The sequence below is a fragment of the Gigantopelta aegis genome, chromosome 4 (genome assembly GCF_016097555.1).
Source record: "Gigantopelta aegis isolate Gae_Host chromosome 4, Gae_host_genome, whole genome shotgun sequence".
NCBI lineage: Eukaryota > Metazoa > Mollusca > Gastropoda > Neomphalida > Peltospiridae > Gigantopelta > Gigantopelta aegis.
Window position 1 is genome coordinate 17,659,205 of NC_054702.1, and position 20,867 is coordinate 17,680,071.

At 32.2% G+C, this 20,867-nt stretch overlaps 1 protein-coding gene across 1 annotated transcript in view; it reads left to right on the top strand.

Annotated features, from left to right (window-relative positions):
- LOC121369720 (kielin/chordin-like protein) overlaps positions 1-20,867 on the top strand; it is a 73,296-nt gene that overhangs the window by 33,755 nt on the left and 18,674 nt on the right. Inside the window, exons 20-26 of the mRNA XM_041494774.1 lie at positions 14,206-14,376; positions 14,793-14,886; positions 15,320-15,402; positions 16,348-16,509; positions 18,091-18,358; positions 18,985-19,067; positions 20,033-20,141. Coding sequence (XP_041350708.1) covers positions 14,206-14,376; positions 14,793-14,886; positions 15,320-15,402; positions 16,348-16,509; positions 18,091-18,358; positions 18,985-19,067; positions 20,033-20,141 — 970 coding nt within the window. The remainder of the gene's footprint in view (positions 1-14,205; positions 14,377-14,792; positions 14,887-15,319; positions 15,403-16,347; positions 16,510-18,090; positions 18,359-18,984; positions 19,068-20,032; positions 20,142-20,867) is intronic.

Genomic DNA, 20,867 nt, shown 5'->3' on the forward strand with positions numbered 1-20,867 from the left:
ATGCTCATTAATAATTAAAAAACCAGAAGTTGAATGTGATTCAAGCTGGATTCCAGTCCTTGCATTGATCTGTGATTGCTGATGTTAGTGTATGCAATCACAAGAAAAATACAATGTCAGATTTCCAGCTTATATATCAGTATTTTGTAAAACACATCCGGAACAGTATAGCATTTTCCTCACTTTTTGTTGCAAAATAATTCCACAAATAATAATATCTTTACTTTACTATTACATTTGCTGAATAATTACTAAGACCCTTGCCAAGAAGATATTTTGTCCCCTTCTTCTGTGATAACTGTAATTTGTTGTAATCATGAGCGGAGAAAATTTAAATGAATGGTGTGTACAAATACAAAAACCTCTAATTTGCTGTAGTAACAAAAATTACTTTGCAAGTTTTTCTGAAATGAACTGTCGATATTTCACCCACAAGCCCTTATTAAACTTCCGTCCAGTAATTGTAAATAAAACAGAATGAAAGTGTAACAAGGAAACATGGTAGTGATAAAATCACATCTCAAACTTGTTTAGTATAGGTGAATAAAATACAAGTTTAAAAAGAAAACAAAGTCAAAAGAAACACATGTTGTATCTGAAATCATTAAAAGTTTTCCCAACACAAATAAAAGTTGTATTTCCATATTTTAGGTATTGCATGTTTCTGTGATAGCTTTTTATATTGGCAATCACAAGAAATATACAATGTCTGAAAAATGAATTTCATCTTTTTAACAAATATGTTAAAAAAGGCTGTGTAGATTTAATGGACATGTACCATAAGTCAATACATATTAATAAATATATAGTACAAAATATTAATTGGGGCAAGCTAAACAATTATTTAATATATTTTATTAAAGTTATATTGAAGTATGAAGTAAATATTTATACTCAAAGCAGAATGTTGGTCATTCTAGCCGAGTACCCCAGCATCTGAAAGTGCTAGTATCACATTCAAACCAGCACAAACAGATACTGTGGGACAGAGCTATTGGCATGGGGGAAAATGGCATCTTTTATCAACATTCTAATATATTTCATCTGGTATTTATTATATATCTGATATTACTGACTTTTTACTTTTTAGGTTTTTTTCTGTTGATATTTCAAATTTCAAAGTTTTGAGTGTTTTCATAGTTGAAATCAGTTAACATGGAAATAGTATTTTTCGTAACCAACTGTGATGTGTGTCAGAGTACAGGCCCCAGGATGTTACTGTGATAGCTCATGTGAATACCAGGTCATCACAAACAACATCCAGGAACTTATGCTCTGATGTGAGAGGGTTAAATTACTTTTTTTTATATATCATAAATTAGCCAGTGCTTCACAGCTGATGTAAGAGTTTGGGATGGTGCATATAAAAGATTATTTGCTGCCTATCGAAAAAAGATTATAGCCCATTGAGTTCAGGGCACAATATTTCACCTATGCAAGTGAAATTTTTAGTTTCTTGTTAAAAAATTAAGATTATATTCTACCCCCAAATATTCATGTATATATAAAGTGAAAATCTTTATACCCAGCATGATGATAACAATTGTTCATGGACATGCAGCGGACATTACTGAAACCACTTGACATTCTGAGTGATATATTGATAGCATTAACCTGTTGTAAAGAACACAGTAGTGATACTTCCCTTTATCCCCAGGATATCACTGTGATGGCCAGTTTTGTGTGCTATCACTAGTGGCATCTTGGGAACAAAAAGATTTCATCAATATCATGAAATTGTTTTGAAAAAAGGATTAGTTGTAATAATTGCAAAAATAATTTGATTTATACTCAGACCACATCCCAGATCACTGTAAATGCACAAACAATTTATGATAATTTACCAAAAACGTATCCCATGGTAAGTGCCCTTTTTAAGTTTCACTCTATACACTGTAATAATATTACATGATTATCACTAAAACATTTAAAAAAAATGTTAAATGTGAAATATCATTTTACTGTGATGTAGCATTCCTGACATAATGTATGTATTATGTTTCATAAACATGTTCTGAAGAATATCTATTCTTTCAGCCCTAGGATTTTACTGTGATAGTAGTGAAACAAATTACTATCACTAGCAGAATCACAGGATTGACAAAAAGACCAGTCTCATTTTAATTATTGTTTTAATGGATGTCTTATGAATGGCAGCAGAACAGTCAATTGTTTTAGTTGTATTGCTAATTAAATCCAGTCTTATATATTTCTATATTCAGTAAAATGTTAGATCATAACAATAATTTATTTAACCTTAGTTTCCAAGAGTGTAACTGAATGTAATATTTCCCTGAATACAGATTGTGAGTAACAATTCTATAACCACCCCTAGGATTATACTGTGATTGTTACTGGAATTAAAACATTCACAAGCAAAATCATGGGACTGGGCAAAGAATGTATAGAGGAATATATTAATATTACCACATAATGCTACAAGAGTTTAATTTAGTGGCATCGTAATAATTGTATATAATGTAACTAGGATTCCATAGTATTTTATTCTGCAGTGTAATGCAATTAGTTTTGCAAGTAATATTTTATTTGACCAGAATTATTTAATATTTTGATGTTGATTAACAGGCAGGTTTTAAGTTTTAATACTTTCTATGTTTCCATTATAATAATCAGTGTACTTTAATGAAAGTTATTTACCTAAAATTAATAAAACAAATAATCTCAACATGCTAACAATATTAACTAAATAAATTTAAATAAAATTGTAGCTTGTAATTAATTTAATATTTATGATTTTGATAATTGAAATTTACAAAACTAAATGTATGCAGTTAATTGTTTATAACTTTTACAAATTAAAGCAATACTGATAGTCAAAAAAAATCAATCTACTGCTGCTGCTGCTAATACTACCTTCATGTTCACTGGTCACTGGTTCATCTACAACTGTTTCCTGCAGCCTGTGGTTCCAGGTAAAAGAGTGACACCATCCACAATAAACAAAACACCTAACCCACAAGTCGGCCAATAAGCACAGGAAGAATACCTCTCCTTTGCCAATACCCTGTTCTGCAGAAGTGCTAATTGGCCTGGTGGGGATCTCTGAATATCCCAGATGCCAGGAAATGAGGAATCACCTTTGATGTTTATTGGCTAAGAATAATTTGTCCAAAGGAAAAGGGTCCTTGTAAATGAATTTAAAACTTATAGGTGTATATATATATGTTGCTTAGCATAATTTTGTTATACAGTTCTTGTGATCTAATATATAGCTATGTTAACTAATTGATTATTTTGTTAACCAAATGCCATCCCCAAAAAGGGTATGCCACATTGTTTTTAGGAACTATTCACTTTATTTAGCCTCAGTTACTGGTATACTGTGTTCAGGGTAATGTGCCATAACCTTTTAATGATGGAGCACAAGTTTGATTCAATTATATAGCCAATTTACAAATTTACATACATACTTTAGAAAATTAGATATTTGCATAAGTAAAATGTATTTTAGAGTGTAAGAACCTATACTGTAAAATAACATATATTTTATACTGTAAATTACAAATTATTATTTTTTTAAGTTTAAAATTACTTAATAAAATAATGTGGTTTTTTAAATAAAGACAATGATGAAATCTTTAATTTAAAATTTCAGTTCTGATTTGCAGTAACATTCACTATGAAGTATGATTAAAAAACTAAATTATAATAAATATACATTTTTAACTTACCAAACTGAAGATGGTATATCCTTTTCCTGTCACTCCACCAAACACATCTTCTCTGCAGGCTCCTGGTCAGTACAACTATCAACGTTTTTGCCATCGAATATATACCCTCTATGAGAAACAAAATTCTTACTCAAATTATTTTAAAGCAAACTCCAGCACCTCTCTGTCTACTTTCTAACAGGATGCCACTCGTTGGCAAGCCTGACTTGGAGATTGTCCTCCAATTGATGTCTTGTCTACCCAATATGTTTCTTTGTACCCCAGTCTCAGTGTGGCTAGCTTATAATAGCTCCTTCCTGCTCCCAGGTTCTTGTTCCAAGCTTGGGTGCTCTCTCATTGCTCCAACAGCTCGGCCTGGCCTCTTTATGTGGAAAGGACTTTTTTGTTAGGGGATTTGTTGACAAACTTACCAATTAGCTGTAATAGCACTAGTTGTTTAGACAATAGGATCTCTGCTGGAGAGGGATCTTCCAGCCTAAAGAGCTTTCACTTTTGTGGTGTTGTGGATTAGGATTAGGCAAAATAACAGATTAACACAGATATAGTTTTTTGGGGTGGGGAATTTAAAAAATGCTTTTTAGTTTTATTTTAAAATATTTATATATAAAAATTAATTTACATTAAAAAGTAATTGTATTTGTTATTTAGTAGAATAAAATTACTAAGTACTAAGATTAATTTAAATAAATAAATAAATGATGGAGTAACATACTTGTATATTTTCAGTTTATGAGCAAGAAATGTAAACCAAAAATACACAAAAAGCAAAAGAAGCAAAACATAACTAGGAAAATAATTACTTTTTTAAAATTAATTTATTATACATTAAATAATTCCATATCTGTTTTTAATGAGTTACAAAAAACAACAAAAAAACAAAAACAAACCCAAAACCTATTTTAATTGTTCAAGGTTTAAATATTATTTGCATTTGTGTATCTAACATTTTTCAACCAAAATTAATATAAAACATGTTTAAGTTTTGTTTGTAATATTTATTTTTTTATTATGAAACTAAATATTTAAAACAAATTTAAACCAAAAGTTATTAGATATTTTGTGTATTGTTTAATATGTTATTCTGTGTGAGATTTGGATTTAAATATTTTCTTTTTGAAATTATTTCAAAATGTTTACCATTTTGAAATAATTTCATAATTGCATATAAAAGATCCCTTGCTGCTTTTTAACAGTAGATGGGAGTGGATTTTCGTTCTCATTCTTTCTTGATTAAGTGGTGACACTAAATAGCTGTAGTTTGAAATGTGAATTATATTCCTTTCCTTTTAATTTTCCTGAGCCTGTTTCCAAAACTAGACTTTCTGTCTTCAGTTAGACATTGAATAAAACATTGTTATGGTCATTCTGTAACACACAATCAGTAAGGAAATATGTCACTGAAATTCTAAAACATGTTCAGCATCAATGAGATGACATGTTAGTTAATAGTACAAGCCTTTAAAACTGGACTCTTTGCAAACTGGAATTTTCTCAAAACCAGGCGTTTTTTAAATATGTAGCCCATTGGTAAAGCGTTTGCTCGATACGCGGTTGGTCTGGGATCGATTTTCGTCGGTGGCCCATTGGGCTATTTCTCGTTCCAGGCAGTGCACCATGACTGGCATATCAAAGGCTGTGGGATGGTGCATATAAAAGATCCCTTGCTGCTAATCGAAAAGCTTAGCCTATGAAGTGGCGACAGCAGGTTTCCTCTCTCAATATCTGTGTGGTCCTTAACCATATGTCTGATGCTGTATAACCATAAATAAAATGTGTTGAGTGTGTCATTAAATAAAAAAACATTTCCTTAAATATAAGTGAAGAACATAACCTCTCAAAACTGGATACCCCTTTAAGCTTGACTTTTTATTAGTTGCCTTGGCTGTCAAGTTTAGAAGAGCTAACACTATATCTCTAAACTGACATATTTGTTACAGTTTTTCTGCCTGTGGTCTAGAAGTTGGTGATGTCAAAAGTTGGACTCACGTATATATATATATATATATATATATATATATATTGTGATCAAAGAAGACCCTAACCCATGGCTAATTTGTAATATTGCTGTTTGTATGTGGTATGTGCTGTCATGTATTAGCAACCTCGGTGACATAGTGATTGAGCCTTACAGCTGATGGGTGCTGAGTTCACTTCCCAGTACTGAACTGCAAACAATTAACCATAACATCCAGATTGTTGAGGGCTTTTTTTATCCAGTCCAGGATAGCATACTTGAACCACATGAATGTTTTGTGTCTGATCGACATTTCACACTTAATAGCAACCAGTTATCAAGTTTACTTTAGCATTGTGCAACAAACATTTCTTTTAAACTTTCTTTTTTAATAATTTAATATTAATATGTATTTTTCAAAAGGTAAAGCTCAAAAGCATAAATGTAATAGATAGAAAATATTCTTCAATATATATATATTTATTTAACAACATTAGTTGGACAAGAAGATGAATGGTGGAATATATTACAGTCCATCATTTTAGTGTTATACATTTTTTAAATGTTCATAATTTTTTTTTAAATATTTCAAGACACTGAAATACCATATGTGTGCATGCATAAGTGTGTGTAATGATGTTAGTTAATTGCCATGATAATTAATTGATTACTCAGTGATTGTCAGACAGTAGAATTAGTCCCTGTTTATCACACAGAGTGTCAGATTAACACTAATCTGGTTAATCCCCACACCCCACAGTGTGCTGGTCATATTGCACCACACTGGATAGTGAAATCTTAATCAGAACAATTCCAATTAACTCAGTATGAACTTCACACATCCAGTAGTAAATGAAGTTTTATTTTGAAAATCTTTGGTGGTAAAATCAGAATAAATTATGCATGCTTTAAAACAAACCCATTGTTTTTATTTAATTATTAATAATAGTAGTTGTATTACTACTGCTATAATATAATAAAAACAATTTATGTAATTTAATGTAAATGAATACATATTAAAAACCCTGCTTCAAGAGAATGTATTTTAGTTTATAGTTAATTATGTTGTGAGGGGTGGGGAAGATAATAAAATATTATAGTTATTTAGATTTTTCATTACCTCAATGTAAAGATACTACTGATAAGTTTTTCAGTTTAAAAATTATATTCAGTTATACACCATAGCTACTATTTTACAGGTATGCTTTTTTCTTTCTTTTTTTAAAAGTATTTTTTTTTTGGGGGGGAGGGGTGTGTTGGTGAGGTAGGGTAGGGTATGGGTGGTTTAATGTGGTTAAGTACATGCAGTTCATAATCATTGCCCAATAAGATGATTAAACTTGAATTATGATGGCTTGTAGGCAGTGCTTATGTGCTGTCCAGTCTGTAGGATAGTGATCTGCAACAGGTTTCTTTTATTTGGTAGACATCATAATATTATGATAATATTTATGGTGTAAAACCATTCATTCATTCATTCATTCATTCATTCATTCATTCATTCATTCATTCATTCATTCATTCATTCATTCATTCATTCATTCATTCATTCATTCATCCATCCATCCATCCATCCATCCATCCATTCATTCATTCATTCATTTGTTTATTCATTCATTAGTTTATTCATTCATTCATTGTTCCATCCATCCATCCATCCATCCATTTATTCTTCATCCATCCATCCATCCATCCATCCATCCATCCATCCATCCATCCATCCATCCATCCATCCATCCATCCATCCATCCATCCATCCATCCATCCATCCATCCATCCATCCATCCATCTATTTTAATTTGATGTCCATGCTTATATGCAATTAAAGTCCAAGCATGGTGTCCAGTGCTGTGAGCACAATGAGTGGGTTAATGTTAATAGACAGTGATGTAGTAACCTTACACCTCTTCATTAAGCCATTAAAACTCACTCGGAATGGAAGATGGTACTGGGATGTGAACCCAGTACCTATCAACCTTAAAATCAATGGCTTAACTACTATATCACTTTGAATTTTAAAGCATTATAAATATGTATTATAATCTTAAAAAGATAACTACTTTCCATGTTGGTTCCCATTAGCTAAGTAGTTTGTAATGAGGCCTAATACTCCTATTAACTAACAACATCTAAGTTTTATGTTTGTTAATGTATTTCAAACTGTCTGAAATAGCAGCCAGTTCAGGATTATGCCACCATATTGGTCTGGCCACATTGTCTGGTGAAATCTTCCTATAAACACAAACACCCCCAAAGCAAAACCTGTTTACAGACGAGCATTTTTACTTAACAGCGATTTTGTGAAGTAATTAAGAATTGGTGTGAAGGTTTTTAGTTTTGAGTTGTTCTAAAATGTACCATTGCTTGAAAAAACTTCTTTTGTTTCTTCATGCTATCTCTGAAAATTTTAATGCGACTGCCATTTTGGAAACCAGACGTACATGTATATTTATTACTCATTTAAAAATAGTTGTCAGTTTGGCCAACAGACTAACACTTATGTCAAGATCTCTTCTAGCAGTTGACCCCCCCCCCCCCAAAAAGAAAAAAGAAAGAAAAAAAAGTAAAATATATGAACTAAAATAATGTTTATTACATTTTTTTTAATCAAGCAAATAATGATAAGTTAACCATGCATACAAAGGCTCTTATTAATATGGCTTCCTAAATAAAAACAATATCTTTATGATTTACCAGAATATAAAATTGGTACAATATACATTTAATTAGAAAAATAAAATTCAATTAGTAATGATGTATCCCCTAAAAAAATTATGATTTTATTATTATATATATGTTATTGTTAAAAACAATTATCAATAGAAAGTAGTCCAACATTATTAGATTTGTCTTCTTGTTTTTTTAAAGTGCAGTTTATGAAATTTTGTTGATCAATTTTATCATTTTGCATTTTTATGACAATTTATAATTTACTTTGAAAAATTAAATACTTTTTGGTATATTATTTTATCTTGTTTATAAGTACATGTACAATATATATAAAATAAAGAAAGAAAAAAATAAAATAAATAAAGTTAACAAACTAGTATATTATTATTTTATTTTTTTCCAAATGTATGTTTAAGCTAAGATATATTTAAACCACAATTTATCATGTATTTAAATACAGAAAACATACACTGAATAATCAGTCAACAGTGTTTATTAACCATTATTTGAGAACAATATGGTGTGTTACTATATCTCACACTTGGTGTCAGATTAGAGTTAATCCTGTTAGCTCTGGAAACCATGCAGGTTTCTTTTCTGGAACTAATTAGGAAAAATATAAGCTGACAGTTAAATCTGTAATTAACTCTATATCTATTGATTTCACACATTTAGCATGTATTACACATTTGATAAATTTTCAGTGATTTTTAAGGCACAATATTTCTTGTGAACCCTTGTTTTCAAATTAATTAAAAGTTTTAAACTAATGTATCTCTGATTTGATAAAATTTCAGTGATTCTTAAGGGCTCAGTATTTCTTATGAACCCTTGTTCCAAAAGTTATTAAAAGATTTAAAGTAATGTATCTCTGGAATTATTCCTGTATTCCAGAAATATTCTAAACTTATTTTTGGATGCTTAATGTGTAGTAGATAAGTAGTCAAAACATTGACAAAATCACTACTTAATTGCAAAGGCAGTTTTCTTGTTAATTAAAATGCACTTGGAATGTCAGTGTAGTACAACTGGTTACCTAGGTAAAAATAAAACAAACTAACTTCTCATTATCCAAAATTTGAAATATTGTTCCAAGTATTTTGTTTGAAATAAATTCAAATATAAAAAATATTAGACAAAAAAGGTAGATCTATGCCAATACACAGGATATCAGATGCTATGTATTCTGGGCAGATAGGTGGTGTAGGAAAGGATTTATTAAGATACCTTGATATTCATATTATATTGTGCTTTTACCCACAGATCTTTGCACTTTTTAAAACATAATTATATTACATAAGTTTTATTTTTAATTTATTTCTGTTTATATACAGTGAAACCTCTTAAGACCGGACCCTTTGTAAACCGGAATTCCCTCCAAACCGGACAGAACTTAACCTCTCTAAACCGGATCCCTCTAATACTGGACATTTGTCTTGGTCCCAAGGGTGTCCAGTTTAGAGGGGTTTCACTTAACTTTGTTTGACATCCAGTAGCCGATCATTAATAAATCAGTGTGCTCTAGTAGTGTTGTTAAACAAAACAACTTTTCATCCATACAGTTATTTATGGTGGAATGTAGCTCAGTGATATAGTGTTTGTGATGTATCACATGATTGATTATCCTCGATGAACTTGTTTTTTTCTCTCCATCTTAACCAGTGTCTCACGGCTGGTACATGAAAGACTGTAGTTTTTATTGTCCTGTCTATGGAAAAATGCTTATAAAAGATCTCTTCCTACTTTATTGGTTAGAGTAGCCTATGTGGTGCCAGTGGTGTTTTCTTTCTTCTTCTATATTGACCAAATGTCAAAATAACTATATCATTCACTAAATGGCTGTAATTAAAAATGTGGCGAGGTGTCATTAAGCAAATATTCCTTTCCTTTCGTTCTTACAGTTATTCATCATTTTTCTTTACCAGTATTTCTTGCTTCCCACCTTCCTTTTTGTCATACATTCCCTGGTTTTCAGGTTCATTTTATGCGGGCATATTACCTTGTTAAACATCCAATATTAATGGTATGTAAGCTCCCTATATTAATTTATATATAGAATATCTTAATCCATAAATTTTATATGCAGAACTTTACAGCAATGAAGTGTGTGAGGTATTCTTTAATTACTTAGTCTCTAAGTATTGTTTAAGTTGTTTAGAAAGCAGTATTTTAAGATTATATCACCACGGTTGACCATATTGTCAGCTGAAAGATTTTTAAAAACTTAAACACAGGTAATTTTTAAACTAACTAGAATGTTGCAAATTAAGGGATGGTGTGAAACCTTTCATTCTGTTGGTTGTGCAGGAGATGTCTTTAGCTTGGATGAATATTTTTTATTTCTTCACATTGCTTACTACTGTCTTTCAATCTACTTTCTCTGGATATGTCAAGATTTTTTTTCATCTTATGGCGACACTGATTGTTCATTGTAATTTCTTAATAAGTTAAAAATATTACTTATTGTAACCCAACAAACTCACAATCATCTTAGTTTTTAAAAAAACACCTGCATACACAATGTACATGTACAATTCATTTTCCTTTTCTTTTGCAGCCCCCCTTCCCCATTTATATAGCATAAAACTAAATAAAACAAAGCAAAAGTTAAAATAATAATTATAATAAGACCTAGCTTATAAATAATATTTTAAAAAAAGAAGTAATAATGTCTGTTTGAGTTGTGTAATATTTTATTATTAGAAGATTAAACTGCTGTAAATCTTTTGTTTATTTTCATCATGATGATTATAATATATTTTTTATCTGTCAGTTACATTAGTTAATTTGTCCTGCCTTTGGTATACTGATGTTAGTTTGTGTACAAACAGTAATTATAGAACAGTAGGCTATGATAGTATATCTCACACTCGGTGTCAGTGTTGGTGTTGATTGTGTTAAATCTGGAATGCTTGCTGTGTTAATGACAAGAATACTTGGTCATTATAGCAATAGCAATTACATTATGTTTAGTCACAGTTAGAAGTTTAAATTTACAATTCTATTTTATTTGGAATATTAAAGTAAAATAATATAAAATAAAATCTGTAAACATATTTAACAACAAAATTACTAATTTTATTATGTTTTAAAAAAATAATTTTCACGTTACAAAATATTTCAAGGTGAAATGGACATGTTAACAACTGTAATGTGTATCTTGTAATGTAGAATGAAAATTTTATAATTTAATCTATATAAAATGCTAAGACAAAATATTTGTGTATATATTTGAAGACATGTATGATTTTGGATTTGCATGGGTTTTTTAATAAATTGTGTGGGTTACCAATTAATATACCAATAGAATATCATAATGGATGTAATGAATGTATGTTTTAAATGGTGAAATTCATCTTAAAACATGTATTGATTCCTAAGCTATCTGTAATAGCAGCCAATTCAAGATTATACCACCATCTTGGCTTAGCCATATTAGCTGGTGGAAGCTTCCTGTAAACACAAACACTTACAAAAAAACATTAAGAATTTTGCAGTGAACTACTTTAAATTGGAAGGGATGTCGTAAAATGATTAAGGAATGGTGTGAAACCTTTTATCCTGAATGAAGGTGGACCAAGCTTTGCTGTGCCTGGCTGTGTTGGGATAACATACATTTACTGTGGCTATTGTTTTTCTTCTTTTACTATCTTAGTTATTTTAATATGGCTCCATGGTATTTTGCAAAACTTAGGAGTCACTGTTTTTCTTTGAAAGCTCCTTAAATGAAATTATATATTTAAGTTTTTTAAGTATTACATATTGCAAGTTTAAAAAAAAGAAGGATTAAATTCAAGTCAACACCAGTGGAAGATGTGTTTTCTTTAAATGTCTGGAATGTTTTAATATGACTCCATAGTGTTTTAAAACTCAAGTTTCAGCATTTTTCTTTCAAAGCTTTTATAAAAACGTACACATTTTGAATTATTACATTTGAGAGTGGGTTTTTTTTTAAATCCCTGATTTTATCATAATAACCATCATCATATAGTAATATAGAGACTAAATTCAACTCAATTCTCAAAGCTTGTTTTTTATATTTAACTGTCACAAATAAAATATTTTTGTGTGCCTCCATAGAGTTGAAATTTTATAGGTTTTTAAAACTAGGAATTAAATTCAATGTAACACCTATTAAAATTTGTTATTTCCAATTAAAAAACAGGAAGAATATATATAGCTAGAGAGTTTGCCTGAGTTGTGATAGGTCATAACATCAAATTCCCCTTAGTGAATCCAATGAGTTATTTCCAAATCCAACCAGTGATTGGTATATCAATAGCCTTGGTGTGTGCTGTTCTGTCAGTTTTTCTCTCATTATGTAAGCAAGTGCCATAGTTGTACCCTAACAGCCTCTAAACAAACAGGATCTAGCTCAGTTGGTAGAGCACTTGCCCTGGGTGCTTGGGTTAAATAATCAATCACTTTGTTTTCTTTAAATGTCTGGAATATTTTAATATGACTCCATAATATTTTGAAACTAATTTTCAGCATTTTTCTTTCAAAGCTTTTATGAAAAGGTACACATTTTAATTGATTATTTTCCCATTCCAACTGGCGTCCCATAACTAGTATATCAAAGGCCATGGTATGTGCTGTCCTGTCTGTGGGAAAGTGCATATAAAAGATCCCTTGCTGCTAATAGAAAACGTAGCGTTTTTTCTCAGTTATAAAAACTGTTTTGACATCCAGTGATTAGTAAATCAGTGTACTCTTGTGGTATTGTTGAACAGAAACCAACTCATTTTTTAAAAGCTAATTAACATTCCTTTCCTTTATTTGTCTGGTGACTCTTTGTCATATAATATTATTAGCCCAAATTTTTCTTCTCTCATTTTGATGTCTACTCCCCCAAAAAACAACAGCAAACAACCCCTCCCCCCAAAAAAACCCCCATAAACAAACAAAACAAACCCCCCTCCAACCCCCCCCCCCAATAAAAACAAACCTTCTTCAATAATCTCCCAAGCCCTGCCCCCAAACCCCCAAACATCCCAAACACTGACAGTATTATTAACGGTATTACCTAATCTAAATAATACACAGAAAGTGCTAGGTGACAACTTCAAATGTATTACATGCATGAAGGACTTTTGTGTCTCCTAATAAAGGGAAGTAATCACAGCTGGATGCTCACCATAGGTCGTTGGTATAGTTTGTGAGTGACAATACTCTTAAATTAGTTTTTCATATTTTAACTGTTTCCATTTTATGATTCCCACCTATTTCATTAAATACAATTAATGAAGGAACAGGAAAACATTTTCAAACTAATTTTTATTTGTCATCTATTAAAAACTTCATGAAAACCAAAAACTTTATAAAAGTTAATGTTGTAAAAAAAATTAAACTAAGAGATATAGAATTTGAGTCCATTAAACATCTGTTAATAACCATAATTTACTAATGTTGAAAAAAATAGAAGGGAAAAATTCACTGATGTTGAAAAGAAGAAGTAATTTCAATGCATTCTTCTGTTGGATTCATTCATTTTGCCTTTACTGTAAGTTGACACCCAATAACTGATGTATTTTTTATGCTGGGGTGTCGTTAAACATTCGTTCTTTCGTTCGTTCGTTCGTTCGTTCGTTCATTCTTCTGTAGGGGCAGGACATAGCCCAGTGGTAAAGCGCTCGCTTGATGTGCGGTCGGTCTTGGATTGATCCCATTGGTAGGCCCATTGGGCTATTTTTCATTCATTGTTCAAACCAGTGCACCATCCTTTCTGTGGGATAGTGCATATAAAAGATCCCATGTTACTAATTAAAAGATGTAACAGGTTTCCTCTCTAAAACTATATGTCAAAATGACCATATGTTCGAAATCAATGTGCTCTAGTGGTGTCGTTAAACAAAACAAACTAAGTTTCTTTCTGTAATGTAATTGTAGGGTGGGAGTGTGAGCTGCTGGAACCAGCCGTGCGAGTCATTGTGCACACACCCTGCAACAGTCGATGGTTGCTGTCCTCAATGTCGGGATTGTCTCTACGAAGGCAAGCGCCGTCTGCAGGGAACGACCTTCACCTCTGATGTTGACCCATGTCAGAGCTGTGCTTGTCAGGTGGGTCACTCACTGTCTGAATAGGAATTTTTATGTTTGAATTTGTTCTAGTTTTATTATATTGTAGACATGTATGTGAGCATTTTTGCAAAAATGTATTTGAAACAGCTTAATTTTGCAAGTATTTTTGTTTAAATATTCATAATTGTGCAACTATTAGTTTCATCATTTAAATTTTGTTTTGTTACTTTGTAGAAATGTATGTCAAGATTTTTATAATTTTGAAAATATTGTAGAAATTTTAATATTTTTGCAGATATGTATATAAATGTTCTGTAGAAATTATATTTTGAAAATTATTTAATATAAATATGGATATATTCATCATTTTGCAGACATTTTTATGAAGACTTTTACTCTGTAATGTTCTGTTTTATATAGTGATAATTAAATATGATTTGTTTCTTGTTCTGCAGGCTGGTAACATCAGCTGTCAAACACTGCGGTGTCCTCGAGTCCGATGTATGAATCCCATCAAGAAGCCAAGAGAGTGTTGTCCATCATGTCCTGGTACAAACATAATAACAGTAATTTATTTTATCCTTATGTAGATTCAGGCACACTGTCCAGGTACTCGTATGAGCTGTGTGTTATATGTCTAAGGCCTAAACAAACAAATGGTATGTTTCCATGAATCCATCCCTACTTTAAAAAAAGGGCCAGCCCTTTGAATGCATAATATATTTTTCCGATTTAAAAAATAATAATATGTAGGTGACAAGCATACATTTTATCTAGGTGTCAGTATTGCCAAATGTTTGACATCTAATAGCCAACGATTAATTAATTAATGTGCTTTAGTTCTTGCGCTGATACATCGGACACATTTTCGCATTAATTTCATGATTTACAGTAATAAAACCCCCACCTAAATACACCCCCACACTCCAAAAAACAAAACAAAAACAAAACCCCAACTAACTTTTAAACATTATCTATTCAGTTTGCCAGTTCCTAGGCCAGACATATGCAGACAACAGTCGATTTGAACACCCCTCAGACATGTGTCAGACTTGCAGTTGTAAGGTAAGCTGGTTTTCTTAACAACATTTCATACAGCTGTTTGTTTCTTAAATAGTTTTTATTTTCTTCGCCATCACCCTAACTATGTAATGACTTCTAGAAATCTCATTAGCGAAGTTTAGCTTAGCACACTTAAAATTGCTTTATCAGAATTTGTCACCCATGGCAATTTTTTTTTTTTTTTTTTTTTTAAATTGCCCCCCAATGGCAGTTTTGAGCCTGCCTATGGCAAATTTTTTAAAGTTACTTTTTCAGCAAATAAACGTCTCTGAAAGGTTAATTTGCTGCATCTACACAATGTTCAATACTGGCTGATAATATACACCAGGTGTATAGATTTTACCGTGGTTCAGGAGCTTTACCAATGGCAAGAATTTTTATCCAGTGGCACAGTGATGTTCCTGACCTATGGCAATTTGTGGCATCGTTAACTTTGAGCCCTGCAGACTGGCTGTGTGAAGTGCTAAAGTTACCTATGTTTTATTTATCAGATTGGTTGAAGTTCTATGCATAAGTGTGTTGTGTTTATTAGACAGTTTCAACGAAGTGCTAAACATTTGTATGTTTTATCTATCTGACTAGTCAAATGAAGTGCTAACTTTGTGTGTGTATTTGGTATATCAGACCAGTTGTGGGAAGTGCTAATCTTTTGTGTATATTTTATATATCAGACAGGTTGTGTGAAGTACTAAACTGGTGTGTGTATTTTCTATCTCAGAATGGTCTTTTGAAGTGCAAAAACTTGTATGTGTATTCTGTATATCAGACAGGTCGTATGAAGTGCTAACCTTGTGTGTCTCTTCTACATATCAGACAGGTCATGTGAAGTGCTGTGTTTGTATCTTGTATGTTAGACAGGTCGTGTGAAGTGCTAACCTTGTCTATGTATTCAGTATATTGGCCAGGTCTTGTGAAGTGCTACAGTTTGTGTTGTATTCTCTATATCAGACAGGTCGAGTGAAGTGTGAGAAAACACCATGCGTGGTGCAGTGCTCTCACCCGAGACAAGACCTGTGCTGCCCCAAGTGTGATGACTGTTTCTACCTCGGACAGCTTCGTCAGGACGGGGAGACATTCCTGCCTGATCCTTGCAATCGGTGTACATGTCGGGTAACACATACATTCACTTTGTACTTATTTAAGCATATCTTATTCAACTATTTTCATCCAACAGTTATCTGCTTTCCAACTGCAGGAGAGGGGTAGAATCTAGATCAGTCAGTAGAGTGCTCACCAGATGTGTTTGTGTCATAACATTGAACCCTCTCAGTAAACCCATTCTGTTATTGTGTTTCCCATCCCATCCAGGGCCTCACAACTGGTGTATCAAATGCCATGGTATGCACTATCCTGTCTGAGGGAATGTGCATATAAAAGATCCCTAGCTGCTGATGGAAACATACCAGATTTCTTCTATAAATTAATAAATTTGCTCTAGTGGTGTCATTAAATAAAACAAACATTTAGCTATCCAATGCATCCCAATGTTAAATATTGCTGAGTTACTCCTGGCAGATTTGCTGCCCAGAGGAAACCAGTTATTACAGTCCAACTTTATATCGATGTCATACTAATAATTACAAATCACCGAAACCCACCCAAAATATTTAAACTAATTATTACAGTCCAACTTTATATCGATGTCATACTAATAATTACAAATCACCGAAACCCACCCAAAATATTTAAACTAATTTTACTAGTGACAAGAGCTAGGGGAGGTCTGTCCTGTCTTCTGTGTACAGCAGTCCGGTAAATAGTTAATATATTATTGTTTAAATAATTACAATATTATTTTGTCATTATAGTCTGTGGCAGATCGAAACAGAAACACTGACAACAGGACCTTCCATTTTTTTCAGTTTATTAATCATTGATTCGATTTCACTGAAATATTTTATCAAAATGTATATGGTGCCATTAATAAAAGCCAAGAAATCAAAATATATCCCACCTTCTATTGGCAAAAATGTCCAATCATATATGATGTAATATTGTACAACTGTAAATCTTTAACATTTACGTTTATTTGCAGAACTTCACAGAACTGGACATTCAAGCATATTTGAACAATATTCATAATACAAATTTGGGCATAACAAATAGCAAAGTTTCTAAGTTTTATTGATTTTCCTTGATTTATATTTTTTATAAAATATTTAGTCAGGCAATGTTGTTTGTATAATTTTTTCTATTTTCAGTCTGGCAATATCGCCTGTATAATTTTTTTCTATTTTCAGTCAGGGAATGTCAACTGTATAATTTTTTCTATTTTCAGTCAGGGAATGTCATCTGTATATTTTTTTCTATTTTCAGTCAGGGAATGTCATCTGTATATTTTTTTCTATTTTCAGTCAGGGAATGTCATCTGTATAATATTTCTATTTTCAGTCAGGGAATGTCATCTGTATAATTTTTTCTATTTTCAGTCAGGGAATGTCATCTGCATAATATTTTCTATTTTCATTCGGGGAATGTCATCTGTATAATTTTTTCTATTTTCAGTCAGGGAATGTCATCTGTATAATGTTTTCTATTTTCAGTCAGGGAATGTCATCTGTATAATATTTCTATTTTCAGTCAGGGAATGTCATCTGTATAATATTTCTATTTTCAGTCAGGGAATGTCATCTGTATAATATTTCTATTTTCAGTCAGGGAATGTCATCTGTATAATTTTTCTATTTTCAGTCAGGGAATGTGGTCTGTGAAGAACAGACATGTCCACAACTGACATGCTTGCTGAAGGAGAAGGTTCCGGGGGAGTGCTGTGAGCGTTGCCATGGTTGCGAGTTCCGTGGTGTCCAGTACGAGACTGACGCCATGTGGATACTGGATGAGAACCCATGCATCTCGTGCAAGTGTCATGGTGGGCTCGTCACCTGCATGGAGGTGGAGTGCTACGTGCCGTGTACGAACCCAGTCAGTGTGCCAGGACAGTGCTGTCCAGTCTGTCCCAGTAAGTTCAGTATTATAATATTCCAGCTGCAATGTAATTTTGTAAATATGTTTCAACATATAATATAACCAATTGTAAGTTGATAGTGAGTATGTTCTGTAATGTGATTGTTTAATTACATTGTTTTCTGGGCATCAAATAGACTTTCATGCCCACAAATCTAATGACGGCATTAGAAAGTGAGACAGGCAAAGTTAACTGGTCATAGGTGTATGTTTAGAAATGACATTTGTAGGCATCAGACAAAAACTTTATATGGCTATCTCCTAAGAATATAAGGTACTTCAGAAGGTTTATTCTAAGTGTAAAAAGTAATACTAAACCTAACCTTTATCCTAATCTTAATGTTTGAATTAAAGAATAATCAGAAACCATTATTTCAGCTGCATTGAGCTCAGAATAGCCCTCTGAAATGGAACTAAGGCAGTGTTTGTTTCTTGTAAATAAAATAAAAGTCCATGTTGGGATGTAATAGGTGTGTATAGGCTTGTGTTAAGATTTTTAACTAGTTTATGTGAAACAATCCGAAATAATGATGATGTACTTTAGATATATCCCTAATTGGTTTCAAAATGACCCACTGATGCCATGTGTTTATACATGAAGTCGTCTTTGTTTTATTACAGCCTGTAATTTTGATGGTAAAAGGTATAAAGATGGAGAGGTGTTCAGCCCGAATGGAGATCCTTGCGACTACTGCACCTGTGAGGTAATTATCTCCCCTTGTTTCATAATAATACAGAGATTTCTAAACCATCTTAATTTTTTTTATAAACATTATATATGTAAATAACTTTATTGCTTTAAAATAATGAAAACAAGATACAGGAAAGACATTTTTGTCAAATACATTGTATGCAGAATGTCAACATGGATTCACCAAAGACATTTAAATTACGACACTATTAAGCAAATCTATATAAAATGTAATGTTTTCATATTTGTTGCCTTTTGTAAATAAGCACCAAAAATTATCATGCCTTTGTTTTTTAACTGACAGCTAGGGAATGTTTTCAGATGACTAAAGTAGACCAACGACCAACTTTTTCTCAAATGGATGCTAAATTATCTTATCTTCGCTTAGGGGTGGAATGTACATGTAGTTCAGACATAGATCATTCGCCTAATATGCAATGGGTCGATCACCTTTGATAATCCCAGGTTTTTGCTGTCCCAGTGGTATATATACTGTTCTACCTATGGGAAAGTGCATATAAGAGATCCCTTGCTTCTTCATCAGTAGGAGTAGCAGAGAGTTTTCTCTTGCTTGACCAAGCATCAAAATATTAGATACAAAGTAGTTGTCAGTTAAAATATACTGAGGCATTGTTAAATGAATATCCAACCGTCCTCAGTGGTGCAGTGGTTAAGCCATCGGACTACAGGCTGGTAGGTACAGGGTTGGCAGCCCGGTACCAGCTCCAACCCAGAGCGAGTTCTTAAGGACTCAATAAGTAAGGCCACTACACCCACTTCTCTCTCACTAACCACTAACCAACTAACAACTAACCCACTGTCCTGGACAGACAGCCCAGATAGCTGAGAAGTGTGCCCAGGACAATGTGCTTGAACTGTAATTGGATATAAGCATGAAAATAAATTGAAATGAAAAGGAATGAATATCCCTTTTCTTTCCGTGTTGTGTTAATAAATGATGATATCTGGTGTTTGTAGGATGGCCATCTGAGGTGTGTACATGAGGCGTGTCCCAGTGTGGCTAACTGTCCCCCGGAACAGCTTGTTGATCCAGCACCTGGCGAGTGCTGTCCATCATGTGCAGGGTGTATGTATTGCCTCACACACAATTTGTTCTATTTTTTTATGTGCTATTTCTTTTTATTTTATAATTTAAAATCAATAATGATCATTTATTACTGTACTTTTATGTCCTAATACATTTGCAGTTGATGTTTTAAAACTAATGCAGGGCATTTGAAATTTGAAACATAAGTATTCTCTACAGATTTTCACAACAGACTTAGTTTCTTCAAAGCCATTTTTATTTACTGTCATTTGTTTTAGAGCCTCTCTCCTATGGCACACATAATTAATAAAAGGTTGAAGCCAGTTTTAAATTGAAAGATTAAGAAGGATTATTAGGTGTTTTTTAAATAACATTTAATATGACAAACAGATTTAGTTCAAGTCTATGTCAGGTTCATATGTATCCAGTAGCCGATGTGTTTATTGTTCTGGGGCTTTGTTAAACATTCTTCATTTTATTCCTTTATGTTAAAAATAGGTATTGATGTAGGATTTGTAATGGAAGGGGGTCTGTAAACATTAACAAAATATCTGTTGATAACATTCACACAAAATTGTTCACTTTATACTAAGAAAAATGGAAAATACTTAACTGGATACCTTAGTCCCCCTCCTGAATCTGCTCAAGAAGATAACACAGAAACCACCAAAATCGGTTGATAATTTGTCTGTTTTAACTTTTCACTTTAGCTATTTTGATTAACATATTCACAACCATAGCATTCTAGCTCTGTGTTGACCTGTT